The 19113-nt window shown below is 37.1% G+C and overlaps 1 protein-coding gene and 1 long non-coding RNA gene across 7 annotated transcripts in view; one reads left to right on the top strand and one right to left on the bottom strand.

Annotated features, from left to right (window-relative positions):
• ERBIN (erbb2 interacting protein) overlaps positions 1-19113 on the top strand; it is a 250724-nt gene that overhangs the window by 198534 nt on the left and 33077 nt on the right. For 5 of the 6 annotated variants that reach the window (XM_075932367.1, XM_075932362.1, XM_075932363.1 and 2 more), the window contains 10 exons: positions 741-870; positions 1293-1408; positions 2559-2628; positions 3730-3829; positions 4405-4526; positions 6898-7068; positions 7939-8121; positions 10292-10406; positions 12494-12674; positions 13598-15137. In XM_075932367.1, coding sequence (XP_075788482.1) covers positions 741-870; positions 1293-1408; positions 2559-2628; positions 3730-3829; positions 4405-4526; positions 6898-7068; positions 7939-8121; positions 10292-10406; positions 12494-12674; positions 13598-15137 — 2728 coding nt within the window. The remainder of the gene's footprint in view (positions 1-740; positions 871-1292; positions 1409-2558; positions 2629-3729; positions 3830-4404; positions 4527-6897; positions 7069-7938; positions 8122-10291; positions 10407-12493; positions 12675-13597; positions 15138-19113) is intronic. The other variant, XM_075932365.1, reaches the window with a different exon arrangement.
• Positions 1-19113, bottom strand: part of LOC142829938 (uncharacterized) — an 89452-nt gene that overhangs the window by 59771 nt on the left and 10568 nt on the right. The window lies entirely within an intron of this gene.

Below are 19113 nucleotides of genomic sequence, written 5' to 3'. Positions count from 1 at the left end.
AAGCTATAGGCATTCATTCTATTATATTATTTTTGCCTTCCTGGACTGAATTTGTTAAATTATGTTTGGTCATCAGAATTCAAACTTAAAGTGATTAGATACACCTGCAAGTTTTTATTTACTATTAAACATAAATGAGCCAGCTTATGTAAAACCAATAAGCTAAATTTGCACTTCAACCCTGTATCTTCACTTTTCAAAAAAAAGGGATCATCATCACATTGACATTGAGTATTCCCTGTATGCCATAGTCCTAATTTTAAGTCCTAAAAGAAGACTTTATCCCTTCATTGCTACCCCAACTTGACACTCTTCTGGTTCTGGTATGTCCTCCTTGAATGCTTCCATGACCTAGTGTGCTTCAAACAGTATTTTATGATTCAGTGAGTAAAAAATGTAAGTGAAAATGCTGAGCACTAGGACAGGTTTTCAGCCATTTAGATTTAAAGATTTTGCTGAGGTAGCAGAGAGTGAAAAATGGACTAAGGCGATTAAGAGAAAAAAATCTTCATTGGCCTGAATACATGAGGAAAGAGTATAGTTCATGTTCAGAAAGTATCTGAATGTTTTTATGATTATTTAGGTCTCTCAAGCATTTGAGTTTAATTCATACATTTAATTGCAAATCAATTTATTTCTGATTATAATGAAAATTAATTATTTTAAGAATTGAATTGTTAAAGCAGGTAAGCTTTTACATATGTCAGGTTGATATTTTGAATTTCTTTACCTTTGTTCAGGCTACTATCAGTAGAAGAAGTGGATTGTAGTTTCAATGAGATTGAAGTTTTGCCTTCATCTATTGGGCAACTCACTAACATAAGGACCTTTGCTTCAGATCATAATTTTTTAACACAGCTGCCAGCAGAGGTATGCTTTTGCTCAGAGCAAATATTAATCCATATATTATCAGAATATTAGACTTTATTTTATATTTATCTTAGTTCTGTTCACTTCAGATACCAAAATGATGGATTTTGACTGGATTTTCTGAAAAGGTTTTAAAAATTGATTGATGTACAGATAGTGGCTTTCAAGCAGTTGGAATCCAAGTACTGAAATATTTTGAGGCAAGCTTGTTTTTGCAAAAATGTTTGAAGTTTTAGTTTATAAACAAAATGATACAAAATGAAAGAATAGTTACTTAATATTATAATGGAATGTTCACTATCATATTTAAGAATGAAGCAGATATTAAACAAAATAATTTTAATATTAGATTTGTTCATTCTAATTTTGCAAATCAGTGTGAGTAGAGTTGTAAAACTGAATAATCATATTTATTTTTTCAGATTGGAAACTGGAAAAATGTAACAGTGCTATTTCTGCATTCCAACAAACTTGAATTTCTCCCCGAAGAAATGGGTGATATGCAGAAATTAAAAGTCATCAATCTAAGTGATAATAGGTTGGTGAATTGAATTCATTTAATTAATTATAGCATGAAATACAGAAACATCTCAAGGATTGGAACCTGAATGCATTGCATCTCCAACACATTCTGTACAAAATATGCTTTTCTCTCCACCCTTCCAAAAATGTGCTCTTTCTCTTGGCATTTTTTCTCATCTTAAATTAAAAAATAACACCTTTAATTGATATTTTATTATTTGTCATAATAATTGTCCTGTTGCATTTTTGAGACCTCTCTACATTTTATAAAAGCTTCTTTATTGCTTTCCAGTCACTGCAGTGGTAGTGACTGAAGAAGCAGAACTGTACCATTGCACATTTTTATTGCTATTATACTCTTCCAGCTGCATGAGAATCCACAAGATACATTGTAGTAGTAAAGCCTGAGTAATTTTAATGCATCTCTTTTCCTTTATGTGGCACAATTTTATTCATAATCATTCACATTTATTCATTTGGGGTTTATTTAGAAGACTATCCTAATCAGTATGTCAGGAAAGACTTAAATGTCATTTATGTATAAACAGTAGAAGACATGATACAGACTACTATTCCAGTACACTGTATAGTACATTGAATGCCTCTCTGCATTTACTAGACCTGGTCAGTGAAATTGCGATAAAAACTTTCTTTGCTGGAATGGAAATTCATTGAATGGAAACCTTTATAGAGAGAGTTTGATTTCAACAAAGTTCCTCTGGAAGTGAGGCAGGATTCTGATAAAACACAGCCTGGTTTTCTGTCAGCTTGTCTACCTGGCTCCTTTATGGTGCACGAGGTGGACTGTCTCAGAGTTGGGGACCACAGAAGTTCTGGGGTCTGTAGTTTAGGGTCACTTGCTTTAGTGACAGTTTAGAATTTGGGGGTAGGGGTGTTTGGTAGGTATTCAGAACAATACCAAAATTCAAAATATTGAAATCCTCCACCAAATGGAATTATCTTTCTCAATGTAGCTTTACCATCTACAAGAGATTAGTTTCCCCTCAAATTATTGCCCTTCTGTTTATTTAACAATATTTTCCTGAAATGTATTATACTGTACTCTTTTTAGAGGCTACAAATATAGTTTCTGAATAGACGGTTAGTCTTGACAGCCATGCTTAGATTAAAATCTTGTCTTGTATATTGTGATGTTTCTTTCACAGACTGAAGAATTTGCCCTATAGTTTTACAAAGCTTCAACAGCTGACTGCGATGTGGCTATCAGACAATCAGGTGAACAGTATTTTTAATATGTTCATATAATTGATATTTATCGAAGTTACTCTTAATAGAAATGGTTAATTTTATGGCGCAACCATTTGGGTAAAAAGTGATAACCTGAAGATACACCCAAGACAACCTTGGGTTGTAGTTTTCTCATTTCTTATACACCAAACAGCAGTCAGTGGCAGATATTCATACTCATGGGAAACCAACAATATTGCTAGCACAGATGATGTAGTAGATAACACTGTCTCTTCTCTTTGAGTCAGTCTTCAACCAGTGCTCAAAATGGTAAGGGATACTATGCTGCTAGAAATACATTATTTCAGATGCAAGATAAAACAAAGGTAGCAACTACACTGGTAATTACAAAATCCTTTAATTTTTTTTGTAAAGCAGGGCACTGAATCGACTATCCTGATTAAATTTTAGTTTATAAAATTATTCTGTTCTATGCACTCCCCTGCAGCTTAAATGGATAACGTACACTCCAGATGTAGAATATTTTGGGACCACGATATGTCCTAGAACGACATATGTCCACATACTTTGTTGTGTATAGATATCCATCCATTTTATGCATCTCTAATAGACTATTATAGAGTGTTAATTTATAGCAGTAGTTCTCAGACTGTGGATTCTGTTCCCAAAGTGGCTCGTGACCCCATTTTAATGGGGGTCACCAAGACTGACATAGAGTTACTGGGGCCCAGCTGTGGGCGCTGAAGTGCAGGCTACAGGACCCTGCCCCTTGGGTTTTCGGCCCCTGCCCAGGGTGGAGGAGCATAGGTGGACACGTGCTTTGGTCCCTCCTACTGGGATTATGTAGCATTTTTTTGTTGTCAAAAGGGGATCACAGTGCAATGAAGTTTGAGATCCTCTGGTTTATAGAATTCCCATGCCAGTATTATAAAATAGATATTACTTTGATATAACTTTTTGCATAATTTGTAAAAATCCTTCAGAGAAGAATACCCTGGAATTAATGCCAGACAGATCACATTTTTAAATGTAATCTGCATTGTGTAGATAAGTAGCAGGGATTTAAATGTTTAAATTCTATTTGTATGTCACACATGTACACTTTCTCAGTATTTTTTCCTTTCTTAGTCTAAACCACTCATCCCCCTCCAAAAAGAAGTCGACCCTGAAACACAGAAAACGGTGCTTACTAATTACATGTTCCCCCAGCAACCAAGGAGTGAGGATGGTAGGAATTTCTGAATTACACTTTTTGTCAAAAATGCTGACCAATGAAAGTAAAAATGGAAAGAGATCAGAGAACATGATCTTCAGTATATAAAAACATTTAGATCTTAATAATTTTTTTTGAAAATTTTTGTCTGGGATATTGGCAGGTAAATCTTTCTTTACAGGAAATACATAAATATTAGTGGAATCAGGTTGAGTGTTGCCATATCAGCCTTTATGGGTTATAATCAGAAAAGCAGCTTGCCTAATTTGTTGCTGTTGGCAGGCTCAACTCATGAGAGTTCCTTTTGTGGAATACTTGAAAACTGAAATACAGCTTTGCAGAGGATTTTTACTATAGATTGTAGTTAAAGATATTATTAATAGAAAGCAGGCAAGTTCTCAATGCAGCGAGTTGCAGCATAGTTGGTCTTAAGATAAAAGGTCTTTAGTTTTTTGTACAACTTGTTCTTTACTTTTTCAAGCTCAGATATAAATACTAATGCCACTTAATGAAAGAAATTAAAAAGCAATGGTTTCTAATATGTAATGTGTTCTGTATTTATTAGAATTGTGTTTGGTTTTTTTATTTAGTTCTGTTCATATCTGATAATGAAAGCTTCAATCCCTCTTTGTGGGAGGAGCAGAGAAAACAACGTGCTCAGGTGGCATTTGAATGTGATGAAGACAAAGATGAAAGGGAGGCACCACCTAGGGTCAGTATTGCCAACTCCATTTTAGATGGCTAATTTTTAACCTTTACTTTTGCTAATGGCTATCAACCTCTATCTGCACTGATGAGTATTTGGTAGCTGAAGAATTAAAAAGTGTAAAACCTGTTTTCTTTTCATCCCTCTTTTTGTTAAATTACCCAAGGAGAAACCTTTTTGATTAGTGAATCTCTCCTTTTCCTGGCCAATTAGGACATGCTACTGAAATGGAATACATCTTAAACTGTGAGTTGGTTTAAGGCAATACTGCTTATTTCTGCAATAATCCTGAACTATGATGATTTGAAAAAAATCAGGACAATAGTTGTAAAGAATCATTGGGATCTCACAGCTATTAAGAACTGTACCTTGTATTTTCTATAAATATACTACAAGGAGAAACTGAACTGCAGCCACTTTAATGGGACAGGCCTTCTGTGCCCTAGACAACACACTAAAAGAGGGTAGGCCCACTGCTCAGTGAGGTGGAAGAAGCAGTAACAGGAAACTTGGAAATGGCGGAGATGCTCAATGACTTCTTTGTTTCGGTCTTCACCGAGAAGTCTGGAGGTGTGCCTAACGTAGTGAATACAAGCAGAGAGAGGGTAAGTTTAGAAGATAGGATACACAAAGAACAAGTTAAAAATCAATTAGGAAAGTTAGATGTCAGCAAGTTACCAGGTCCTGATGAAATGCATCCCAGGATACTCAAGGAGCTGATAGAGGAGGTATCTGAGCCTTTAGCTATGATTTTTGGAAAATCATGGCAGACAGGGGAGATTCCAGAAGACAGGAAAAAAGCAAATATTGTGCCCATCTATAAAAAGGGGAATAAGAACAACCCAGGAAACTACAGACCGGTCAGTTTAATGTCTGTCCCAGGGAAGATAATGGAGCAGGTAATTAAGGAAATCATATGCAAACACTTGGAAGGTAATAAAGTGATAGGGAATAGCCAGCATGGGTTTGTGAAACTAATCTGATAGCTTTCTTTGATAGGATAATGAGCCTTGTGGATAAGGGAGAAGCGGTGGATGTCATATACCTAGACTTTAGTAAGGCATTTGATACGGTCTCGCATGATATTCTTATTGGTAAACTAGGCAAATATAACTTAGATAGGGCCACGATAAGGTGGGTGCATAATTGCCTGGATAACCGTAGTCAGAGAGTTGTTGTTAACGGTGCTAAATCCTGCTGGAAAGGGATAACAAGTGGAGTTCCACAAGAGTCCGTTTTGGGACCCGTACTGTTCAATATCTTCATCAATGATGTAGATATTGGGATAGAGAGTACGCTTATTAAGTTTGCAGATGATACCAAACTGGGTGGGGTTACAACTTCTTTGGAGGATAGGGACATAATTCAAAATGACCGTAGCAAGTTAGAGAAATGGTCAGAGGTAAACAGATGAGGCTTAATAAAGATAAATGCAAAGTGCTCCACTTAGGAAGGAACAATCAGTTCCATACATACAAGATGGGAAGCGACTGTCTAGGAAGGAGCATGGCGGAAAGGGATCTAGGGGTCATAGTGGACCACAAGTTGAATATGAGTCAACAGTGTGATGCTGTTGCAAAAAAAGCAAATATGATTCTAGGTTGTATCAACAGGTGTGTTGTAAGCAAAACTCGTGAAGTCATTCTGCCGCTCTACTCTGCACTAGTTAGGCCTCAGTGGAGTACTGTGTCCAGTTCTGGGCGCCACATTTCAAGAAAGATGTGGAGAAATTGGAAAGGGTACAGAGAAGAGTGACAAGAATGATTAAAGGTTTAGAGAACATGACCTATGAATCCAGGCTTCATGAACTGGGCTTGTTTAGTTTGGAAAAAAGAAGATTAAGGGGGGACATGCTAGCGGTTTTCAAATATCTAAAAGGGTGTCACAAGGAGGAAGGAGAAAATTTGTTCCTCTTGGTTTCTGAGGACAGGACAAGGAGTAATGGGCTTAAAGTGCAGCAGGGGAGGTTTAGATTGGACATTAGGAAAAAATTCCTAACTGTCAGGGTGGTCAAATATTGGAATAAATTGCCAAGGGAGGTAGTGGAATCTCCCTCTCTGGAGATATTTAAGAACAGGTTAGATAGACATCTGTCAGGGATGGTGTAGACGGAGCTTGGTCCTGCCTTGAGGGCGGGGGGCTGGACTCGATGACATCTCGAGGTCCCTTCCAGTCCTATTATTCTATGATTCTATGATTCTAAAACTGTTTTCTGGGACTAGCTAATTTAACCTCAGCAGTCCTGGATTTAACCAGATATAATTCAAATGGCAAAATAGTTGTGCAGGTGTTTTAATTCCTTCTTCTCAAATTCATATTTACATGAATATTCATGTTTTAAAGTTGTTTTGTTGCTCCTATTTTCTTTGTTTCACAGGAGGGAAATCTGAAGAGATATCCAACACCATATCCTGATGAACTAAAGAATATGGTCAAAACGGTTCAAACAATAGTACACAGACTAAAAGATGAAGAAACCACTGAAGATGGTGGCAAAGAGTCAAAGAAAGAAGGCCCCCAAGTTTCAGTAAAAGATGTGGGTGTAAAGGTTAGAATCAATATCCTCTTTCAATGTTGATGTCTATTCCAAAGATCTAGAGTATAATATTCCATAACAATATATTGATGCATTCTTTCGAATTCAATCTTTTTGTGAAATGTTTCAAAGAGAAGAAAAAGGAAAACAAGATAACCTATCTATTCAGTTAGGGCCGGTAATAAAGTGGCTGCTCTGTGTTAATAATAGTTTCTGCCCTCTAAATGACTCTGTTTAGGAAGCAACCACAGTGACTCATTCCTGAAGCCAGTATAAATTAGACACATCACGAAAAGTAGCTTGTTTGATCTTCTGAGAGATGCCTCTCCATTGCCTTTAAGCATCCTTTATTTGTTGACTCTCACATTGGAAATCAGAACGATCACAGAGAGAGCTGTTTTTTCCCCATCAGACCAAAGGGTTTATAAGAATAGCTGAAAAAGACAGCAGTGGTGAATCATCTAGGGGATCCTTCATTGACTGAAACATGCTGATTATGTTTGGTGGTAAGGTGTGACAGCCACTCATGTCTCCCATTGTCAGTCCACCTGTGTGGTTTTTTATTAATGTGTTCACTTGTCTGCCATTCTAATTGGTAATGTATTGGTGTCCACTGATTCAGAAAGAAGGGTGACAAACCAGGTATGTGGGGGGGAAGATGACTTTGTAATCAGGCATCTTAATAGTCTGAGGTATTTCCTTTCATATTTGCTTCACAGTTGAAATTATTTTTGAACTTCAGTCTATTTTATGTCATTTCATTGTTTCCCCAAAATATAAAATATTATCTCTAATTATAAAATATTATCTCTAATTATAAAACATTAATCATTATAAGCCCTTGTAGGATGGTTCTACATTCATTTTTTTAAATTACTCTAGACTTCAGAAATTGCTTCAGCAAAGAGGAAAACAGAAGACAGAGAGAACTATATGACGGAAAACTGTATGCAGAAGCCCATTGAACCAGAAGTTGAGCATAGCAGTGGAAATTCACAGATGACTACACATGTTAAAGCCTCAGAGAACACAAAAATAATTGTCAACCATGAAAATATGCTTGAGGTATGGCAGTAAAAGAACTGCATTTATGTCAGATTGAATCTGCTTTTCTGATAGATAGCAATAACCAGGGCTCAACAAATAATACAATCTACTCGCCATGGGCGAGTAGATTGTAACCCGGAGGAGCCAGGTTCGGGCGATCTGCGCATGCGCAGATCGCCGGACAGTGCAGCTGGCAATTATGTTGCCAATAGTAGAAAATGACCATCCCGTTAGCATTGTGAGTATTTGGGAAGTAAGTATGGTTATTAACAAAGTAATGAAATGTTTTTCTTAATTCATATTGTTTTGAAATAAGTTTTTATCTCCATTTATTTGGAGATACAGATTGAAATATATGTAAATTTAAAAAACACAAAAACAGTTACATAAATGTGTGGTAAAAGCCCATTGAGAAGATACTCATGGTACAGATTTTCTGCTTCCCCTTAATTGTGTCTCCCTTTTTGTTGCATAGGTAGTTTGGCCATTGTTATTTAGCTATCCAAGTATCTCATTTGTTGGAGCAGTCAGAAATTTAGACTTTCAAATGACTTAAATTGTCTCACACATTTTAAATGTAAAAAGGAGACATGTTTTCAAAAATCTTTCCCACTATGATTAATAGAGACATCTACACTAAAGAAGGTTTGAGTTTATTTTAGCTTTTGTGAGATTATAAACCTGAAGGCTCTTGATTAAGATTCAGGCAGAAATCTTGAATTCCTGTTATCTTTGTATAGTTGTGCTATGAACCTACACCAAGGAGTCCCTCGTTTCTTTCTACAAAGACACGTATTTCCATATGACAGTTTTCTTGAGCCATGGAAAGTTTCTGAGATTTGTAGTTTCAGGGCAGCATTATAAATACAGAAGTCCTTACTAGAAGTCCTGCAGATGAAATTTCCTGAATGTCCTAGCAGGGAAAATCTGAGTAAAAAATGTTAAACTTGCAGATATAAGTTTCCAGTCTCCCTAGTAGAAGGATTCTGCAGTCTTTTTAAGAGGAAACAGACTCCCCTAAAAGAACCATCTACTTTCTACTTCATGGAGGGAGATCTTTTTCTTAAAGATAAAATTGAGAGCAAAATAAAGAGATGACTCAGAATCATAATGATGAGCTTCATTTGGGCAAGCTGCTGTGACTTTTAATACCTTCACCAGAGCCCTTTAGCTTGGTTTAATTAAATGAAAGACAAGCTAACATCTGTCTTGCATCTGTTAAGCTGAAACTTCATTTGATTATACCTCCTTGGGATAAGATAAAATTTGTTCTCCGATAAGACTGTTGGTTTCAAATACCACTTTAAAAAAATTTGGGGGGATGTATCTGTAGAAAGTGGATGCTTGTGCAGCTGATATTGCCCCCTCAAAGTTTACAGGGAACAATCAAACTGTTCAGTGAGAGACTAGAAAAGAAAAGCTGAACAGCACAAAAGGAAAACCATACATTGATTTCTGATCATCTTCCAAATCTTCACTTCAAAAAAAGGTTGAATTTTCAGCTTTTTAGACTGAACCTTGACCAAAAAAAGCCAACAACATTTCCCCTTGAGTATTCAGCCTTAAGAACTAAAATCAGAACTCAACATTGTAAGCAAATACCTGCCCTCTGTATATAAATATGAATTCACTTTACGGATGCTCCACACTTAATTTGAGAATATTGTTAGATCATAATAGAAGTACAGAGAAAAACGGAAGAGACTAAGATATCAGACTCTGAAATTCTGTCAATATAAAAAAAATAGTTTCTGTTCCTGAAAGTGATGCCAATGTATTATCATTTTTTGCATCAGGACTAGATCTGAGTGGAGGGCACTCTGAGATAGGAGTTTGAGCCCAGGAAGCCTATCTATAGGCTTTCCTTACCACACTGTTCTTCTAGAGTTGCTGGCTTAGATTTTTCAACGTCATGATTTTTGGATACCTGTGTTTTGGATGCCAGCCTGAGACCCCTTAAGTGGCCTGGCCTGATCTGTCCTGGTGTGTCAAGTTCAGCAAACAAAAGTGGAGGTATCCAAATCATTAGTAACTTTTGGAAACTTAATTCTGAGAGAGAAGCATTCATTAGTGTTGTTTGTAATATCTCTGCTTTCAGGTGGCAATTTTCATAGCATTCACGTAACTTTTTTTAAAACAACCCACTTGAGATTTACAGCATAAAGGCTATTTGTTTTTCTTTTGGCAGGAGTCAGAAGAACTCTCTTCTGATGAAGAGATGAAAATGGCAGAAATGCGCCCACCGCTGATAGAAACCTCCATTAACCAACCAAAAGTAGTAGCACTTAGCAATAATAAAAAAGGTTAGATAACAAACCACACAAAAACAAGTACTGTCATATGATTCTGAGGATTGTTCATTTCTCTGTTACTGAGTAAATACCTAGGTATGACAGAATGTGATTTTTATTTTTCTGTAAATTTGATAGTTAATTTATTTTTAGCCTTTCCCTCCCTCCCTCATGGATTTCTAAATTCCATAGTTTCACAGCAAGGGGCACCCTATGTTGCCATAGACTTGTGTCAGCAAGGTTGTAGAAGGCTCTACATAGCTAGGATATGGGGTCTATGTGGGTGAAAGTGTGGGGGAGGCTGCACTCATAGTTATCAATGGATTTTTTTTCTACTGATGATTGCATGTCATGTAAAACCAATGTTTACTGATGACTATCAATTTGAATCGAATCCTACCAAACTTATACATATCCCCTTGTTATTGTGGAATGCTGCAGAAAAGTGGAATTTGCCAAGTACCTTTTTGACATCCCAGACAGGTACACATAAATCCAAAATCATTTTGTTTATTTGCTCTTTCAAGAGGAAATTCATACTATGAAATTTCTTATAAGAACTAGAATTGGTTCTCTGGAGGATAATTGTTCTAACCAGGGCAATCATTTTCAGAAGAGTAAGAGCTCTTTCTGACAGATTTTTGAGACACAACATTTTAAAGGCTATGAAGGAGAAGGATCTTTGCTTGTTTTGTATAATCTCTTATGTTGCGCAGTCCAATTCCTGTTAGTGCTCTGGACGCTATTTTAAAGGGATAATGGTCAATGAAATCATAGGTAACTGTAGGGCTTTCCTCTACTTTGGACTCATATAGCACTCATTCGTTCATATGCGGAAGAAGTGTAAGAAAGGGAATTAGGTCCCTTCTCTGGTAATAGGTCTGATGGCTAAGTGAGCCAAAAGCTCTTTCTTTTCCCCAGGAAATAGAGACCAGATTGGCAAATTAATTCTTATTGGTGCTGGTTTTTGTCTCTAGGAGCCAGATTTTTTTAATTTAGACAAGGTGAATTGTATATGTACATTTGCCTACATCTAATTTATGTGTATAAAACCTGTCATGCACACGCACACGGCTACTTTGATGGCTAGTTTGGTGCCTAATAAGCCATGCACATAGATAATTTTTATTTGCTCATCAGGTTTTTGCATGCATGGTTTAGTCAAGAATAAATGTATTCAGGAATGCATGCTTTATTTAGGCTTGTGTGAAGGCATTGGAGAACTCTATTTCTGATTTATGGAATAAAAACATTTTTTATATTCTCTTACTGTATTTGTAAAATGTATTCTGCAAAACATAACAATATATAGAACACATTAGTCATTTTTCCAAAAGGTTCATTTCTTTCCAAATATTTTGTTTGATACAGATGCAAAACTTTCAAATACACAGAAGTTTTAAGCTACACAGCTACTTTAAGATGTAGTTTCATTGATACAGAAATATGGGGAATAAAGGAGTAATGCTGATATTAGCTTAATACTTGCTACTTTAATGAAGAGTAGGAAAAAAACTTCATCGAGTTTACTAAAACTCCAGATTATATTAATCAGTGTGGGGCATAATTTAATTAAAGTGTTTGTCTATTTAGTCAGTTTAAAAAAAAATCAATCCGTGATGAAGGCTGTTGAGAAGTTATTAGTGGGTGATTAACATAGGGCTGCATGAGGAACACTGGATTTAAATAAATGGAATTATATAGTAATGTTAGCAAGCAGCAACTGTGTACCATTTTTTTCACGTATGAAACTGAACACTTTACTTGGAAAATATGCAATATAATCACTTAAAAGAAGAAACATATGGAACACAATTTGATTGATGACATTCGGAAAAGATTATATAATGTTAACATTGATACCTGGCCAGTAAACCTTACAAAGAGCAACAAGTTAAATTTCTGTAGTAGGCAAGTACTAGCTTGTACTTTGCAAAGGCAATTTATTAACATTTATAATAATAATAATAGCTTAGCAATGTTAGAGTGTGTAAAGAAATTATAGTTTCTTATTCACATGTAGTGCTTATTAATATAAAATTTGTTTACTTTATAGAAGTTCAATATGCGCATGACTAAACTGACAAATTTTGTTTCAGATAATAAAGATACAGATTCCTTATCAGATGAAGCCACCCACAACAGCAATCAGAATAACAGCAATTGTTCCTCTCCTTCTCGAATGTCTGATTCAGTTTCTCTAAATACTGACAGTAGCAATGATATTTCGCTGTGCTCTCCGGACAAAGAAACGCACAGTGCTGCTATTAACAAAATCAGGTATGTGAAACAGTTTATAGCAAGACCATTAGGATACCTGAGCAACTACAATAGAGAAACTTATTGCTTATCTTTTAGTACAAATTGTGTTAAGTCCAGTCCAACACCTTAATAATTGTTAAATAATTATCTTATTTTCATACTCTAAAATAAATGTAAATGAGAAAATGGGACTTTTATCTTCAATTTATTTTGTGCTCCATTTCATTTTTCTAAATAAAAAACAAAAGCATCCCAGCAAGTTGTAATATTCAAGAAATAGTTCCCATCTTCTTAAAATACAATACTGGATCCTTTTGAACTTTTATTTTTCTACAGAAAACTTCCAACACATCATTTAAGATTATTCAGAGTGTGTTGGAGAGCAAATTGGTTAATGACACAGGTTGCAAAATGTGGTTAGCTTTTCTTTAATATTATAACATCTGTGTTTAATGGTTAGCAGTCTAGTTTAGTAATTAAAATGTGATAAAACACACTAAAATCAAGGCATTTTTCTCATGCTAATCTTAAATTTGGAAGTATCCAATTAGAAATATAATTTTATTTATTGCAACAAAGCCAACACAACTGCAATATTGAAATATTAAAATTGAACTTTTAAGTGGAACTCTGAAATTAGGGTCTGATTTTTGCAACGTGTTGCTAATTCAAGAATTCTTGCTTACAGGAATAGTTCATTAATTTCAGTGCAACTTGTCTTGCAAGTCAGATTTACAGGATTAGCCTCTTAGTACAGAATGGTTTTGCTAATGGGAATATAACAAATTATAAATTAGGTCAGCAATTGGCCTTTTGTCTCATAATACATCTATTGTGTGTGTTTGCATAAAAATACATCATTTAGCTGAATCAGTATTTAAAAATATATCAGTGCTATTGGCAGCCGCTCTGGTTTTCTCAAAGAACTTTTTTTTTTTTAGGCAACAAGATGAAAATTTTAATAGCCTTCTGCAAAATGGAGGTGAATTAAACATCACAGCAAAAGAAGAAACCAGTGTACAAGAGAAAGTTACAAAATTGCCTAAATATGAAATAAGCATTGAAGAGAGATTAGCTTTAATAGAAAAAGGTGTTGATCTAAACACAGCTACTGAGGGATCTGAGAAATTAGACCAAATTAACATGAACATTAGCAAACTGACTAGTGAAGATGCAATGCATCCAAGTGTTATGGAAAGATTAAAGACAGAGGAAATAGTGTCAGTAAAGGGGAGTTTAAACTATAATGTGAAAGAAGAAACTGAGCATTTGGAAAATAGGAATCAATATTCTAACCTGTCTTCTATAAATAAAGTGAATGGACATTCTGAGGAAGTAGTACAATCTCTAAGGAAGGCTGAATTAAAGAGAAGCATTACAGTTGACACTGATTCCTCTGCAGATATGTGTATTTCAAAGAGCACTGAAGATCTGTCACCACAGCAAAGTGGCCCTGTGGTAAAAGCTCACAGTATCACCAACATGGAGACTGGTGCACTGAAAATTTTTGATATTGTTAATGACAATGGATCCCAAGAGCCAAATTCAGGGGTAAAATCCGTGTCTGCTGGTCCAGATGGAAAAAACATTGTCCGAAGCAAGTCTGCTACTCTTTTATATGACCAGCCTTTGCAGGTATTTCCTGGGTCGTCGTCATCTTCTGATTTAGTATCTTGTACAAAAACTTTGTTCAAGTTTGATTCAAATCACAATCCTGAAGGTGCAAATGTTGCTAGAGGACCAGTGGCAAGTGGCGCACAGATGTTCAGTGTACCTCAATATAACATCCAGTATAGCAGCAGTACAACAGCCAAAGACACCTTGTGGCCCCCAAAACAAAATGCCCAAATAGAACAAGGAGGCTTACCACCTCAGCGTCTATCTAGGTCAGACAGCTCAGAAAGCTCTAATTACGTAAAACATTCTGCCAACATGAATTTCTCCAATCATAACAATGTTCGAGCCAATGCTGCATATAACATGCATCAAAGGATGGGTGGAAGACATTTAGAAATGTGGGCTATTCCACCGAATGATAGACTTGTTACTGGAGCAACCAGAAATACTCTTCAGAGACAGAGCAGCATATCCTCTACAGCTTCCATAAATGTTGGTGATAGTGGACCACCAAGGCGTGCCCAGGTTCCTGAAGGAGACTACTTAACATACAGAGATTTGCATTCAATGGGAAGAGCTCCATCAATCATGTCTGGGCAACCGAGACCTCTTTCTGCAAGAACATATAGCATTGATGGTCCAAATGTGCCCAGACCTCACAGTGCTCACCCTTCAGTGAATGAAATACCAGAAAGAACTATGTCAGTTAGTGACTTTAATTACTCACGGACTAGTCCCACAAAAAGACCAAATCCAAGGGTTAATTCTGAACATTCTTTGCTAGACCCTCCAGGAAAAAGCAAAGTCCCTCATGATTGGCGGGAACAGGTGCTGCGACACATCGAAGCTAAAAAGTTAGAAAAGGTAAAAATTGTTACTTATTTTTCATCTTTCTGTTACCTTGTATTGTAAAAAGCTATGTAATCAGTATTTTGGATAATTTTTCACTTTGCAATGAAAATGTACTCTGAAACTTTCTAAATGGGACTTGTGAACATTTTTTTTCAAAAATGTAGATCATTATAAATATATGAGTTGAATCCTCCTGAAAAATATTAGAATAATGAATTATAAACTTACCTTTCCCAATTAAAAAAAGAAAAATCATTTTTTCCCCACATCATACTTGTTGGCTCAGTTCAGCTACCGTACACTGAACCATTATGTAAAATCAAGGCTCCATCAGGGAGTGTTGCTAAACTAGCTCAGCCCTTGCGGTGGTTCCCAAACTTTTTGGCATCATGCCCCCTTTTTGATTTTTGAGAAACTCTCACGCTCCCCCTCCCAAAAAATAGCAGCAAAACTTGGGGTGGGACGAGGGTGTGTGTGGCCGGGTCGCCTCGCGCCCCCCCTGGAATTTCTTCACACACCCCAGTTTGGGGACCCATGCCTTAGAGGCTCATGAAAGTGGGGTTTGGTTTTTTTTGGTAGTGTAGTTTTAAAAAATGTATATTAAAATAGAACATATTTTGCAAGGTGATTAAAAACGTAATGACTTTGCATCTTCTGTTGCACCTAAACCTCACAGCTGTACTAAATAGATATTAATCTGGAATCTAGTCTTTCTGAGTTCATGATTGTTAGAGTCTTGAATGATATTTTGATGGTTTGAGATAAGGGCACGTAGCCATCCTGATCACATAATAGATCCCAGCAGATATTTTATCTGACTGACCATTGGCAGCTAAGAGGTTACAACGCTGATATTTCTGCAGCTGCTCTCATGTGATTTGCTGTGCCTAGAAGATGAGAGTTGAACAATTATAGTCATCACCCACAGATTTGAAGTAAGGATTCTTTCAGGCTTCTAATCATCTAGGTTGCTCAATGTATACACAGAGCTTCTTGAGAAGGTATTTTCTAAATATAGGGCAGTGTGTCATTGCTATGCTGATTATGTAGATTTCTTGTCCTTGAAAACATATTGCATTGGATAGCACTATCAGCCAAATGCATCAAGCTGCTTTATCTTTCCCTCAGGAAGAAGTACTCTTTCCATTTGGCAATGATCATCATGTTAATACTTTCCTCATCTTAGTGTCCTGCTTGTTAAAGAGATTTATTTAAAAATAATGTAAAAAATCTTAATATCTCATGTAAACATGACTTTTCTATGGATGTGGAGCAAAAGTTTTTTTTTTATCTGCACATTTTTTTCAGCCTATAATCTTTTTATGTGATAATATCAGAACAGCAACATTAGCTCTCATGATCAAGAGCCATACTTATTATAATTCCCTCCTTCTAGAAATAAGTTGTAGACTCTGGTCTCAGTCTTTCTCTGACACCATGTATGTTTTAAGACTCTCACAATAGTGCCTTTACTATGGTGGATCCTTGAGTACCCACAGAAACTAACGAATATCTATAACTATAGTCATACCAAATTCACAGTCCATTTTGGTGAATTTCATTGCCATAGGATTTTAAGAATCATAAATTTCATGATTTCTGCTACTTAAATCTGAGATTTCACAATGTTGCAATTGTAGGGACCCTGACCCAAAAAGGAGCTCTGGTTTGGTTCGCAAAGTTATTGTTACCCCTTACTTAGTGCTGCTGCTGTCTTGAGTGCTGGGCTGCTTGGCAAGCAGTAGCTGCTAGCCAGAATCTTAGTCTGAAAGCACGGCCACAACCAGCGCAAAAGTAAGTATGGTTGCCACTTTTATTTCTGCACTGCTGCCTACAGAGCTGGGACCTCAATCAACAGCTGCCAAGCTGGCCACCCAACTGCAGCAATGCAGAAGTAAAGATGGCATGATATGGTATTGCTGTCCTTGCTTCTGTGCTGTTGCTGGAGGGATGCTGCTTTCAGAGCTGGACACTTGGCCAACAGCTACCACCCTTCAGTTGCACAGCCGAACGAAGGTGGCACAGAAGCAGGGGTGGCAATTTCTATGACCATTGGTGGATTGCACTTTTCTGGGGCTCTGGGCCAGAGCAAGTGAGGTAGTCGAGGGCCTGCCCTGGCCACTTGGCACAACTGCCAGGATGCCAGGGCTTCCCACACTACCTCTGCTCCTTGACCACCCTTACCAGTAGGAATGCCGGGCAGACAGAGTGGGGCATTAGGATGTCCATTTTTCTGGGGGCCCCTGTTGGCCATGGTACTTCGGTCCTGTTGGCCTAGTGGATAATCTGCCACTGATCATAACCCCCTAAATAACCTTGTGACCCAATTTTAGAAACTCCCCCCATTAAATCTGTACAGTATAGAGTAAAAGCACAAAAAAGACAAGAATTTGTGGGATAGAGCAGTTTTCATGGTCTGTGATGTGTATTTCATGGCGAGTAGATTCTATAGTTTGTCGAGCCCTGGATATAGATATATCTTGATTTGTTATTTCCACTCCAATTCATCTGATGAAGTGGGTTTTACCCACAAAAGCTTATGATTTTAAATGTTTTTGTTAGTTTCTAAGGTGCCACGGGACTACTAATTGTTTTTAAAGTTACACAGTAACACGGCTTTCCCTACGGAGATGTCTGACAGTAGTACCTTGAATGGTACTTACCTTGGCTTGTACTCCCTTGTCAAAATCCCATGCATTTATGGCCTTTCTGGGACTTGTGGGGGATGCACTTGACTCTCGAGGTTCCAACAGTCCCTCAGGAGATGAAAGCAAGGTTGCCCTCACTTTTGAGACTTCAAGAAAGCCACTCCAGTGAGCTGCTTCCTAATTCAGAGAATGATCAGGAGGACTTACAGGAAACAAAAGTAAAAAATCTCGTCCTATTCGCCAGAGTAGAACCCAACCTCAGTTGTTCCAACCCAGTCTGATAATTAACGGATTTTCCAGTAACTTCTCAGGAGAATAGTTGACACTCTGGCAATTCTGGTCAATATACTACAAGCATAATGACATAAGCTTCTTGACAGTCTGCATTCATTGGACCCTGCTAGATGGGCAGTGCCTATAAACAATGACATTTGGAACTAGCTAGAAGAGTTTGGCAGACTCCTGCCTTAGAAGCATTTACATCTAAACGAAAGCAGAACTACCCTATTGGGTCCCCCTCAAAAGTCTGGATTACTTGTTCAGCTGCCTACCACCAAGCTCTCTGTCCAGGAAAGGTCCAAGAAAAAGGGACTCCTAAAGGTTGGACCTCTTTGGTTAGAAGGTATATTTTTTACATCATCTACAAAGTTCACTGCCAGTTACAAAGTGCATCTTGCAGAATATGATTTCCTGGCTTGGGATCACCTCTCAATTTGTGGCAAGCTCCTGCTGCAGCAAAGAGAGGAATAAAAATTCCTAGTTCAGGAAGGATAACTTGTTGCTTAGGTCTCATTACATCTCCCTCTCACCACTTCTCATATGGTGGCCTTTGGAGCTGCTTCCATGGTGGTAATTCACATTTCCTAGTTGTTGTCCCTGGGAATACCAAAGGTAATTCAAATAACCGTGGAGTATCCTCCCCTTTGAGGACTCTGCAATTCAGGCAAATCACAACTGAAGGATTCAAGAGCAACCTAGGGCTTTCTGGACACATACACCTTGGTTCCTAGAAAGAAACTGTACCAGTCTCAACTCTGTCAGATACAGAGGTAAGTATCCTCATATTTACAGTCAGCAGAGATCTTCCAAGTCTTGGAGGAAGAAGTAAAAGATCCAGATGAGATGTAATACCAAAATTTGACCAACCAAAGTTGTAGACATTCTGGGTGTATTTAGCAACAAGTTGAAACTCTCTAGTCTGGCACCTTCAGGACCTGACTGGTGCTGAACCAGAGAATTTGCTGAAGCACGGAAGGGTCAATATTGTGTAGTAGTATTGCCAACACTTCCATTGCTTGCTGGGCTCTTAGAAGACACTTGGGGAAAATTTAAGCTAAAAT

The sequence above is a fragment of the Pelodiscus sinensis genome, chromosome 6, assembly GCF_049634645.1.
Source record: "Pelodiscus sinensis isolate JC-2024 chromosome 6, ASM4963464v1, whole genome shotgun sequence".
Classification (NCBI taxonomy): domain Eukaryota; kingdom Metazoa; phylum Chordata; order Testudines; family Trionychidae; genus Pelodiscus; species Pelodiscus sinensis.
The sequence above is the reverse complement of the archived record's forward strand: the minus strand, read 5'-3'. Positions and strand labels throughout refer to the sequence as shown.